Genomic DNA, 13,220 nt, shown 5'->3' on the forward strand with positions numbered 1-13,220 from the left:
TTTTTTGTAACAGATATTTAAACTACGTCTTTTCGTAGAGAACGGATCCATTATCATTTATATTAAGCTATGATTTTCATTTATATATTATACAAATCATAAATCGGACTTTGAAGTTCCTTCCATAGTTTTAAAATCAATGTTGTAATTTGCATTTATACAATGTGAGTAACACGTTGTGACTTTGTTAATTACGTCATAGCATGTGACTATTTTTGTTTTCACATGATGTGATGTAACTAAAATGATAGAAGACATTCATGTCACGTAAATAGCTACATCACGTGTGATCACGCATGAAATTTATAAAACCTTTTTAGGTTTTAAATTTATTTGAAATTAAAGCAAAAAAATATAAGAAACTAATGTAAAATAAACTAGAAATAACGAATAATGTTGAAAAAATTAGTGACGTGATATGACCGGATCAGTTTGTGTGATGTGCCGTGAGCCCGTGACATGTCATTTTCGATCAAAGAAAGCCAAATTATATGAATGAATGGATCACATGACACTTGAATCACGTCATATAACTGATACACGTGATTTAACGGGACGAAATTGGTAATGGCGTATTGGCGTGAATAATTTCCTACACTATTGCACCTTAAAAAAAAAAAAATTGAATTTCAGCGGATCTCATCCAATTTTGTCAATTAATGCATGCTTGCTCTTCCAAAGATAGAAGAAGAGAGCGAGGAGAACGAGACGAGTATATTAAAAATAATTTTAACGCTCGACTTTAGAAAGAGAGACCGAGAGAGAGAGAGAGGCGGAAAAGAATAATAATAGTTCCACTGTTTTGCTTTGCATGAAGGAAGAGGGAGAAGGGAACAAAAGTTGTAGGGATTTTGCTTTTGATTAGATGAAAACATTTTTTAATTTTATGGGAGCATTATATATTTTGAAATTCAAAACTGTGGATCATTTTAAAATTGATAATAACATATTTGTCTATAAATTTCAAAACATCATAAATTTATTTAATTTATTATATTTTTTTTCTATTAAAATTTATTTTAAATTCTGAAGTTACCATTTTATCTTTTATTTTAAAAATACAAAATATGTAGCATATTCAAGATAAATGTAAATCTTCAGTTTAGCCGGATTTTTTAGGACAAATTATGCATCAAGTATATGTTTAAATGCCATTGTTTATGCATTATAAATAGAGTGATGACTCATCAGTCACACAAATCAGCCAATTAGAAAGACTGAAAATTTCTCATATACATTTTTTTTTAATAAAGGATATCTTTAAAACATTATAAATTTAATCAAATGGATTTAAATACAAAAATAATAAACTGAATAAATTTGTGAGTTTTTGAGACTTAAAAAATTAAATGTAATATCCTAAATTTTAGAAGAAAATATCGTAGTTTTGAGGTTTTTAAAGGGTATACGTAAAATTTATTTTTGATCTTTTTTTAATGAGAGGGTTGGAGGTCAATCCATCAAACATATTTTTTAAACTCTTATTATTAATTAGTTATTACCATAAAATTTTCTTTATTCGGATTTCGAACTTAATTATGATCTCTCATATAATTTTTTTTTATCTTTGTTACTAAATCAAAGATTGATTATTTTTATTTTTTAACTTTAACGTCCTGTGTAGTATTTCTGCTACCATGTCATCATCCAACAAGAATAGCATATTTGATTGGATGATTTTGAAATGTTAATAGAAACACATTAGTAAGCTCGGTACGTAAACGTTAATGTTGGTATTATCACAGTTCTAGTTTTTACGATGTGCGAGAAAATTTATGAGTACGATAATATACACATGTATATAGAATCAGGAACGATATATAGAATTTAATAGGAGTGAGTCTATGGTACTATGCATATCACGGGTTGTTACCGTGCTACGGCTCTATATTCGAGTTTTCAAATCCTAACGGTCGATCCGAACCGTTCATCTTGTTCTCCATATTAATATGTGTTTGGAGACCAAATTTTACATTTTTTGAAAATTTTTTACTATTTTTTTAGATATTTAGAAAATCACTTGATCTGAAAATTCTGGACCATCCAAAAACAGTGATTTTCAATAAATCTAAAAAAAATAGTAAAATTTTTTCAAAAAATGTAAAATTTGGTCTCCAAACACATATTAATATGGAGAACAAGATAAACGGTTCGGATCGACCGTTAGGATTTGAAAACTCGAATATAGAGCCGTAGCACAGTAACAAATCGTAATATGCATAGTACCATAGACTCACTCATTTAATAGCAAACATATTATCTGGTAGGAAAGCATAGGTGTTTGCTTTTGCTCCGTATCCTCAACTAAAAAAATGTCGATAAATAAGTTAGAGTAGAACTAGGGTGTTTTTAAGTTCACCAAATTCTCTGGTGAATTTAAGTCTAAAATTCATCAAATCAATTTCAAATAACAAATCTAAATTGTTGAAATCTGCTTATCTTACAAGTGATGCGTCTACATGTGAAAATTTTAAACATTTGAATTAATTTAGTATAAACTCAAGATGTCAAAATTAAAAAGTTAATAAATTAATTTTAATGCATTTATTTTTTGAACATTTTTTATCACTTGACTCTATGCAAAATTAATTTCAAGATTACTTTTTTTTTTTTAACATGTAGACACATCACTTGTAAATTAGACGGATTTTAATAATTTAAATTTATCATTTAAAACTGATTTAATAAATTTTAGACTTGAATTCACCAAAAAAATTTTAATAAACCCAAGAACACCCTAGTTCACTCAATACGTTAATCATTTATCAGGTAGTCCGAGGGTGCAGCAAAGTGCCATGGATATTTTTTCTTTTCCCTTTGCCACGGGAACATTTATTTTTTTCTTTTTCTCGAGTCTTGCCATCATCTCCTCTCTCATATCGAATCAATGAAATCAACGAGATCCCGTGCAAGCCGATTAATGGTCTGCTCCTTACCCCACAAGTGATTATTTAATTTCCACTTTTCTCTTTACTACTTTCCACATATTTTCTACGTGGATATATGTTCATCCGATCGGGAAAACTTTCCTCCAGTAATCGATCTCCACGTCCTATATGTGAATTACTAGAAATTTCTCGAGTTCGATTGCTATTTAGTAACTAGCGCGTCAAAACTTACCTTAACATGTACGGTTTCCCTGCATAAATCCTCGGTTTCTCGTGTGTCGGGTGTATACATGTGGGTTTATTACTTTATTTTTCCGTGATTTATTTCTACGATGACCCGGCTCACAAATTTCAACTGAAAAATGTGTGCAGCAGCACAATTTCCGTAGTTTTCCGGTTTCCTTCAGTTGACTTTCGTCTTTTCCATTTCCACCTCTAGCCCAGTAATTCGCCGCTTTCTCTTCTCCATACGTCACTGAATGTGATCCCAATCTCTCTATCTCAACACCCTGAAGCAACCAGACAGAAGCCAAACAAATTCCCCAATCGATTAGATCTCCGATCAATCAACCCCACCAATTGCATCAAGTCCAATCCAATTCGATTTGATCGAATTCGTTTGTTTCAATCCGATGGCCGATTGTAGGAGTCTGATCGAATTCCTTCGTGCCTTCGAGCAACACCGCCGGAAACCCTCCTCCCCTTCGCCGGATCAGCAGCGCCCTTCCTCCCGGTCCCGCCGGATCTCTTCCAGAAGCTTCTGGAATCCTCTGTCGCACCCCTTTTGCGAGCACTCTCCGTTTGCTGCAATTGACGCCTTGCTCCTCCTATTAGTTCTCTCTGCTCTCGCCTTCTTGACCCTTCCCTACCTTACCCTTATCCTCAACAAATCATACTACTTCCTCAGATTCGTCTCAAAACCCTACTTGATGGGTTTGACCGTGACTTTTGTATTAACAATTCTGCTGTGGGGATTCGTAACTCAGCAAGTGAGAAAATGTGGGAATCCAAATTGCAGAGGATTGCGCAAAGCTGTGGAATTCGACATACAGCTAGAGACAGAGGAGTGTGTGAAGCATTTAAAGCCATTGCCAAGGGAATTGATCGAGGCCCACACTGTCGAGCTCAGCACTGATCACAAGGAGCTTGAGGCTGAGCTAAGAAAGATGGCACCTTTGAATGGCCGCACCGTGTTAATTTTTAGGTCCCCTTGTGGGTGCCCCAAAGGACGCATGGAGGTGTGGGGCCCACGCAAGGTTCGGCGAGTTAAAAAGTAGATAGATAGAGTTTGTTGGTACCAGTTTATGTTATATTATTACCCAGCAATATAGTTTTTGAAAGGTTATATTTAGTGATAAAATAAGGGGGTATATGTTCTTTGTTCTTTATGGAATAATAAGTGTACTCATCAGATATAAAGCAACATAATCAGACCTCTTGTTTATTATAACATCCAAATTTTTTCTTTTATTCGTCTTGCTTTCATTTTGGTTGATCAAAATAAGCATGCTGATTTCATTTCAGAGGATCATCTGCCTGATAAACTAAACTTTAGTTCCATAAAACAAAAGATTTTCTATTAGATTGATAATACTAGATGTAGTGCACTGGAGCACGTGGATTGCATAGTTTGATTTATTTTGTACTTTTAGCCTGAATCATCACCATGTAGCTCTAAAGTTTGGCAGCTGTGAATTGTGTTTCTTATGAGCTAATTGTCTAATTGTCTATAAAGGAAATCATTGATGCACTTTGGTGTTAATTATTCAGATGATTTTTATTCTTTTTAACATGCCAGGCAATTGTTTTAGTTTTTCTTATGCATTGCTTTTGATGGTTTGAAAAGTTTATATTATTTCTCACTGGTTTTCTGGCAAGCTATGCGCTTTTTGGTGCATTTATTTTACTTTGCTTCACTTCTTGTTTTTTAAACAGTGAAGGTTCACAGAAGGTGGAGTATGAGAGTTCTAGAATTTGTCAAAAAGGTGAATAAAGCCCCTTCATTGATACCTAAAGTAAATACAATTATTTTATGAACCGTTAGAAGTCCAAAATAGGAGATGTAAACTTAGGTTCCAATTAACCAGAAAGTAGCTGGTGGGAGGTGCCATGAAAAAATGGTAAAAATTGCCCCCCTCCACCAGCCTACCAGTTGGAACTTCATATCTTTCTTGGATGTGTGCAGCTTCATACTGAATCTGTCAGGAGTTAAACAGGTGACACCATAACAGTACAAAACTGAAAGAGAACAAGTGTAGGCTCTGATCAGAAGAAAATCACTAACCCTTGAACATGAGATCAAATTCACTTTCAAGCGGTTGGGCTAATCAGCAATGCAGAGCCGGACAGGAGAAGGAAAGAGTTGCTGCAATTTGGCAGTGAAAAATGGTGCTTGTGAAATCATGCCAAGGTTGTAGCAAGATTTCAAATTTGGCCTGTGAAATGGCTGGCTGCCCTTTTTCTTTGCTCCAACTAGGTATTGTTTCTCTTACTCCCAATTTCATCACTTCCATGTTGTTAATGTTTATTCCCTTCTATTGTTCTTTCCTCCTTGCTGTTAGCAAACCTTAACTAGGGTTGCAATGGTACCATGGGTAAAGTAAGAGAATTTATTGGATATTTGGAACTGTTTGCATAACGAATTCTTTTCACTATTATATTCTTTCGGATCAAAGGTAATTCAGTTCTAAACCAATTCTATTCAATTGAATTGAAAGCGTGAATGCTTTGGATCTGATCAGAGTGTAAGTGATACTGCAGCTCCTTCAATTGATAATAAAATTCTACTTTATTCATTTCTCCTCTTCATGTACATCAAAGCCTCACATAAGCACTCAGCTTGCATATTATAAGTATAATACATGCTTAAAGAATTTTTTTGAAATCTTTTCAATTCCAGCTTAAACCGTTCAAATCAAAGTGCCGACATCTCGAATCAGTATTCTCGTTCTCTTCATGAGAGTTCAAATCTAACTTAGTTCCTGTATTTGCAAGGCCAAAATTGCTATTCACATCTCTATCTTTTTCCTTTCGTGAAGGATTGTAATAGCCTGGTGGTGCACTGTCCTCAAATTTCAAATTTAAATTTGAATTGTAATTAACTTTCCCAAATTCTTCACATGTAGTCAGGCTGCTTTCCATGGAACAATCTTGGAATCTGTTGGTGAAGCATTCAGTCGACACTTGGGACCCCAGGTCAGAGGTGTTCGTTTTTGCATCGCCATGACATGTTGGGCCCGTGTTCTGTTTCCCTAGTGTCTCTTGTGCTTTCTCCAAGACAGTTTGGAGGTACTTCCCTTGGGCTTCTATTCTGAGTTGGAGGTGCCTCTGTACCTAAATATAAGTTGCAAATTCTTTTTCAGTTCAGATGGCAGAGTGGTACCATACTGTACTTGTACATTTTGTCAAGAGTGTGTCTACCTCAAGTTGCTCGTTTAGCTGTCGCTGCACTTCAATTTGCATTTGGAGAGCTTCACTTATTTGTATTGTTCTACAGGTTCAAACAAACAGCTAGTTAAATAACACTACATTTCGTTCCTACAACTGTTTCATTAGTTTTTGAAATACATACCTCTCTGACTGCAGTGGAACATTGCTATTGCTTATCGTGGGTGCACTCATAAGGGGTGCTTTATCATCCGGTATTACACATGGCATAGCTGTAAATATATCAACATGGATTTGGTCAAATAACCTCTCCAACTATAATATATGTTAATATATGAATAAAGTTTATTTATAATGTCTTGATTTATGTTATGTACCACTTTTAGTTGGCCCGTTATTTGTTTGAGCTTGAAGATTCTTGCTTAGCCTGTACTTCTAGAAGCCACAAAGCAACAAAGTAATTTAGTGTATGTTGCATGAGAAAATTAAGTAATAGCTTGGTTTGTAATTTTTTTTATTGGTACCTGAAGATGGCTTTTTAGATGGTACAGGGTCAATCCTGGTATTCCCATGAGCCTCATGACTGTCTTTGGAGTAGCTTCTGTGAATTGAAAATTTTGAAGTAACATAAGGATCAATGAAGTTAAGTTGCAAATTGCACTTAATATTTACTTACTAAGACCTGAAATAAAAAAAAAAAACTGAATGTTTTGTTCAATCTTGACTATTTTGATTTTTTGTGAGGTCATTTCATTGAAGCCAGATTAAACTAAAATTAAAGTAAGCCTTAGCTTAGGATTATAACATTTGACATGGAAACTCATGGTCAGTTTGTCCCATTTCTCATTATCATGTTCCTACTATGCAATTATTTTTATTAAATACAGTAAATTATGGCATGCAATATATGAAAAGGTTCAAGGAATAAAGTATATTATAGAAATTTGAAAATTTATCTGAACTCACTTTCAGCTCCGCCCAATTGGTGGACGGCTTCAATAAACCGTTGGTGCAATTCAGGGGTCCATTTTAATCTAGGTTTTGCATCAGTGGAAAGAACAAGGCCTGAGTCAGCATGTGAATTTCCACCATGTAAAAATAGATGTCTTTCTTGTGAAAAGGCTCCTCTCGGTGAGAATATATCACCACCTCCATGACTTTGATGATACATTTCCTGCACCAATATTAGAAGGGAAAAACTTGTGACTATAGTGTTTTGAATGGTAGATGCCTTGTAAACCTTGAAAAACATTAGGATCACAAACCTGTACCTCATTATCCTGTTTACCCAAAGGAAAATTTTTCATGGCCCATTGAGTCTAATAGAGTTATTTATACGTTTACAAGGTCATGCATGGTATTTCTCATTTTACAAGGTATCTTTGTATTGTTGATCCTTGTTTTTTACGCAGCTACATGTAAATTGTCTTTAAATAAAAATAATTGGCCCAGAAACAGTTCAATATAGGTAGAGGTATACCAGTATGTACTGACTAGACACTTGAAAAGGAACAGTTAATAGGAAAATGTTACTAAAAGCTACCTTAGATTTCATTGTGTCTTGGTATAAAGGACTATTGATCAGTAAAGGAACTAAAAAAATACTTTTCTTGTTGTTTCTTGGCCCCTTTGAGTTGGGTTTATTTATTTGGTCCCTATTTGAAAACTAGGCTTCCATGGGGACAGGCATATCAGCTGAAAAGCGTTTCAGTGCAAAACTTACTGAAAGACTGGTATGATAAAGGGTTGGTACCAATTACTGAAATTGCGAACCCTTTGGACTGCTAGAACTTGGGATTTGTCTCCTCACCTCTTCTGTCGAAGCGCTGTTCCTTTTTGTGGAAGGATAATTTAGATTTTCTATAAGACTGAACGCACGCCTTGGGCTGATGATAAGGAGAGTTCTCTATGAGCACTCCTTATAAGGGAAAAAAAGAATATGGAATCTTTTTTAAAAAAGAAAAGAAAAGATGAATATGGAATCAATGGAACAAATCATCCATGCAACCTTCTTTATGACAACTCATTAGAAGAAATTAATCTTTCTTAACTACACTGAGGTCCTACAAACTTCAGTTCTCACATTTTATTTGATTTTTGTATATTTATCGACAGTGCATGTTCAGAAGAAAAAAAAAAAGTGTTTGCCAAAAGAGCAAAAAAGAGAATAAAAATGGTGCTGTGGTTATTTTGTTGCAAATTATTGGAAATATGGATGTGGTAATTGCAAATGCTAACAATTATCTTAGCATCCCGTTAATTTTTAAATCTACCCAACTTTGATTCACTAATGCATGATGTACAGTGCATAATTTTTGAATTAAGAAAATGAAGGAGCCCCTTTATCGTCGACTGATTATTCATTCGTGTCAGGGGGCAGCCATGCTTATACTGGAAACCTAATCTATACTACACTTAAATAAATTCGTGCTCAACTTACTACCGTCATATTAAAGGTTAACGATATTGACAGAGCTTGTTTGTCTTCATGCAGCGCACTAATAATATACTTTTTCATTTTGTCTTTGTTAATCATGCAAGCGTGAAGCCAAAATGGCTCCGTCAACTTACCCATCTTAAAGCAAAAGGAAGAATCTTGTGTTCAGAATAAATTCCGGTTAATCTCCTTTGTTAAGATTGGTACTTATTCATGTCGACCCATTTGAAAGAGCGTGGGACCCATAGGACCTCTCTGACCATCTTTTTAGGGGCTTATGATTGAAGTAAACCTTTTTATCCGACTAGTTTGTTACGTATGGGTTGCGGTACCGGTACGGCATAGAATACTTCTAGCCGAACTAAAATCACTTGGGAACCTATTTGAAATATAGAGGATCCGTTTTGAGAATCGTGTCAGAATAATACAAATGACTCGCATCTCATTCTGCAGTCTGGTACCGCGTTGGATATGAATTCGGTGAACAGTTCCATTAAAATTCATTTCATATCTTTCAGGTTTTGTTTTCGTTCTATTGCATTGTACGAATAGTATGGTACCAGTTTGTGTTACTTGTTCGGTAGGTCATTGTGGTTGCTTCATGACTGAGTTTGAACAATGCTCTAGCTCTAGCTATGGGTAGATTTACACTATGATCATATTTGATTGTGTCAAAAGTCATGCAATAAATACCTTATTCTGCATAAGAAATCACGTATGTCGTTATAAATTAACCCACCTATTTAGGTTGCATAATCATGATGCGTGTCTCCTCTTAAATTAACCCATATATTATGGTTTATTCCATAACTTAACTTTAGCCCACAACCAAACAAGAATATCTTGTGTGTCATAACTTGAAATATGCAACTTATGTCATCATAACTTTAATTCACAACCAAACATGACCTAAAGAATAAAGTCAATATACCTTTATTTTAATTAAAAAAATAACTAATTTGTATTGCATTTTTAATCCTTTTTAAATCAATATTGCAAAATATTGTTCACTGTAACCTTCGTATTTCAAAAACTAATAGACCGAGATTGAAATTGTGGATACAATCTACAATCTTATAATTTCTTATTGGCACCAAGTTTTACCCCAGTTCAAAAATCAGAAGCTACCTTTTAATACACTCCCTCAATTTTGCTCATGCAAAATGTCGACACTAGCGGGGCCCATTTAAGAGAATAATCAAATGCACTGTGTTACAACTTGATCGAATTTTTTCCCCTTTCATCAAAAGTTTAGTCCGGGGAATATATCTTAAACTTTTCTTCCATCTATTCGTGCATTGCTCTTGATTAAGACGTACTGCACCTAGCAATGTGTAAATCAGGTTTGATATGTGGTTTTTTTAGAGAAATTGACACGGAAATTGCTAATGTTTCTTTTAAAAACGATTACCAGTGTGTCTCTATCAATTTGCAATTTGAGACTTCAAATTGCAACTTGACAGGCCATATCTTCACCTTATCTAAAGCAGCACCATTAAAGGGCGAATCTGTACTTAAAAGGATAGAACAGTTTTTTCTCTCTCTTTTTTTTTATTTTTTATTTATTTTTATTTCCTTTTTCCCGTTAGTTACATCTGTTGGATTAAACAAATCTTAATTAACAATTTCAAAATAATATCGTATTAGTCTCACAATTTTTTAATAGTATTTATTTAGAAAATCGAGTAGTTAAAGATCCATCTAAATGTGTACTAGAAGAAGTAAAATGATGGATGCGAGAAATTTGATTTGATTAGAGATATAAGTTCAAAATTATTAAAAAAAGAAGAAGTGAATTTTCACCCATCTTAGTCTTAGAAACATATAGACGGTGAATTAATTACTATTTTTTTTTTGAAAGCTTAAGGAATTAGTCAAAATAAAAAAAATTATTACTAACAGATTATTTTGTACTACAAACACAATTACAACAACTTTGCAAAAACTTGGTCAAAAAAAGATTTTTGCATAAATATTTACAAACATTTTATTTTGTACTACACAAATCATTACAAAGGTTTGTTCAAGAGCTTGATCAAAATCATGAATTTGCATAAATATTTAATAACGATTTATTTTGTACTACAAAAATAGTTATAACGGTTAGTCTAACACAATATTGTGACACCAGTTATTTAAACTAGCCAACAATTTGCTTATGCAGCTGGCAACGATTAAATCAGAAGTGCAGTCCTATGACTACGATTTTTGCATTAGCCAATTGTTATATTAAAAAGTTACAACATTTATGTCTCTGAAATCCAGAGTTAGTAACGGTTTATTTTAGGATAATCAAAACATTCCAACAATCTATTATTTTAAATAGTAAAATTTCAGACATATCAACTATTTTACTGACAATTTCAATGGCTAGATTTGAAATTTATATAAACCATTCACCCTTCAACAAAGAAATTTATATAAACCATTAGAACGCTATTAACAAACGGTTGGAATAGGGCTGTAAATGAGTTGAGTTTGAGTGAGTTATCTCCAACTCATGCTCAGCTCATTTAGTTAATGAATGAGTCAATTCGAGTTTGGATAACAATAATAAGATGTAAAGCCAACTCAAATTCAACTCGTTACCAATTCAAATTGATTCACAACTTGTTTATAAATAACTCGTTTGACTAGTCAATTTTCATTAGTTATAGTTATATATTAGTAAGAGTTTATCTAACCACAAACAATCCAAACGGCTTAGTAAAAGTTTATGAATTGACATGCTGATTGTCCTCTCAAATAAATAGGATATCATTTTTAACGTTCAAAACAGTTTGAAACCATTCTAAACATAGTCTTTCTAGAATCATTTTGAAAAGAAATATGATTACTTGAGTCATTGAGCTTTCCATAGCCATATTTTGTGAGTATAGCCTCAAATTCATTTTTGAAGGTTTAGCCTCAATTAAGCACTCATATTTTGTGAATTTTGTGAGTTTAGCCTCAAATTCACCGCACTCGTAAGCTGTAAAAAAGTCTTAGGTTGAGTGCTTAATTGATTGTGTACATTTTTGAGAGATTTTTTTCTTGTTCTCGCATGGCCGATTCCAAAACTGGTCACCCGATATTGTTAGCCTAGCTAAATTTGTTAACAAGTTTTCATGTTCTTAATTCTTTACGAGGGTTCAAATATCTCATGTCTTTTATGTCTTATATTTTATATTTTTGTTTTTCACTGTTGATTCGAACCTTTCAACATAATATTTATATTAAAATATACTTGGAATGTGTCTTGTGCAATAATGGTACTCTAGAAACAAGAGACCACCTCATGTGGACATGTGCCTATACCTCTAGATTTTGGAGAGCTCTGGGAGCGCAACTTAACTTGCCGGTGATGACTGGGAACAACCCAACTAATTAGGTGTGGTGGGAGGCTCGACAACGATTGTCGGAAAGAAGGAAACAACATTGGGATATTGCTTGGGCAGTAAGATCATGAGCAATATAGAAGAAAAGAAACATGAAAACATTCTCCCAAAAGAAGATGTCGGAGTATATATTGATAAATGCAGTAGCAATTGATGTTCATAACTAGACACTATTTTGTTAAAAGATAGGACGACGGAGGTTTGGACATTTTCCAGGCTTTTTTAATTTTATTAGCTTAGTTTTTTTTTTCAAATTAATGTGATGTAAATAATAGGTAGGTCCCATTGCTAAAGTCCACTTGAACTAGTGCAATGACATTGTAAATACTATATTATCATCGATATATTTCTTTCTTAGTGGATCTCCAATTATAAATACTTCATTATCATCAATATATTTTTTAGTGGATGTCCCACTAATCATTAAAAAATATATATATCTTGGAGACTAAATTTTATATTTTTAAAATTTTTTTTTACTAATTTTTAGAGTAAATTTTCTCAGAGGTCATTAAACTTTGTACTTTGTTATGAATTAGTCACTCAATTTTGATTTGTTCCAATCAAGTAACTTAACTTTCCATTTGTCCCAAATTTGTCACTCTTTAACTTTTTTTCATCCAAATGCTAACGGAATATTCTCATTCTGTTAGTATTTTGGACAGAATATACTCATTCCGTTAGAATTTTTGACGCAATGAGCATATTTCATTAGCGTTTTGGACAAAATGAACATATTCCGTTAGCGTTTTGGACGGAAAAGTTATATAGTAACCAATTTGAGACAAATGAAAAATTAAGTGACTTGATTGGGACAAATTAAAGTTGAGTTTAGTGACCTCTAGTAAAATTTACTCTAATTTTTAAGATATGTACAAAATCACTGTTTATGAAATATATATAAAAAAACAGTAATTTTGTAACATCTAAAAATTAGTAAAAAATTCTAAAAAATATAAAATTTGATGTACAAATATATTTTAATATGAATATTATATTAAGCGGGTTAGATCGATAGTTTGAATTTTATAAAATGAGATATAAAATTTGAGGTATAAAAGATATGAATCATTTGAACCCTCCTCCTCGTTCGTTCTTTATATATATATTTTTTTACTTTTTCGTTTGTAT

General features: G+C 33.2%; 2 protein-coding genes and 1 long non-coding RNA gene across 6 annotated transcripts; 2 read left to right on the plus strand and 1 right to left on the minus strand.

Annotated features, from left to right (window-relative positions):
• The first annotated feature begins 3,304 nt into the window (after nucleotides 1-3,304).
• Nucleotides 3,305-4,338, plus strand: LOC144575412 (uncharacterized). The gene has a single exon (XM_078325554.1). It carries the CDS (start codon nucleotides 3,521-3,523, stop codon nucleotides 4,163-4,165), a length of 645 nt encoding a protein of 214 aa, XP_078181680.1. The 5' UTR covers nucleotides 3,305-3,520; the 3' UTR covers nucleotides 4,166-4,338.
• Nucleotides 4,339-4,932: 594 nt separating this feature from the next.
• LOC144575423 (uncharacterized) lies at nucleotides 4,933-8,076 on the plus strand. Its single transcript, XR_013518443.1, has 4 exons — nucleotides 4,933-5,364; nucleotides 6,018-6,742; nucleotides 7,248-7,406; nucleotides 7,946-8,076. It is a non-coding gene; the product is annotated as an uncharacterized LOC144575423 (long non-coding RNA).
• On the minus strand, nucleotides 5,658-8,172 carry LOC144575391 (myb-related protein 2-like). Of its 4 annotated transcripts, none has more exons than XM_078325536.1 (7): nucleotides 8,086-8,172; nucleotides 7,242-7,449; nucleotides 6,800-6,876; nucleotides 6,653-6,710; nucleotides 6,460-6,547; nucleotides 6,309-6,378; nucleotides 5,658-6,221 (listed from the first exon to the last, which is right to left on the minus strand). In XM_078325536.1, the coding sequence occupies exons 2-7, from the start codon at nucleotides 7,444-7,446 to the stop codon at nucleotides 5,778-5,780; spliced, it is 942 nt and encodes a 313-aa protein (XP_078181662.1). In that variant the 5' UTR covers nucleotides 7,447-7,449; nucleotides 8,086-8,172; the 3' UTR covers nucleotides 5,658-5,777. The 4 variants fall into 4 exon arrangements, with proteins under 4 accessions (XP_078181662.1, XP_078181669.1, XP_078181654.1 ...); XM_078325543.1 differs by having other exon boundaries at nucleotides 8,049-8,134; XM_078325528.1 differs by lacking the exon at nucleotides 8,086-8,172 and adding an exon at nucleotides 7,819-7,845.
• Between the last annotated feature and the right edge of the window lie 5,048 nt (nucleotides 8,173-13,220).

This window comes from Carex rostrata, chromosome 2, assembly GCF_964058835.1.
Source record: "Carex rostrata chromosome 2, lpCarRost1.2, whole genome shotgun sequence".
Classification (NCBI taxonomy): domain Eukaryota; kingdom Viridiplantae; phylum Streptophyta; class Magnoliopsida; order Poales; family Cyperaceae; genus Carex; species Carex rostrata.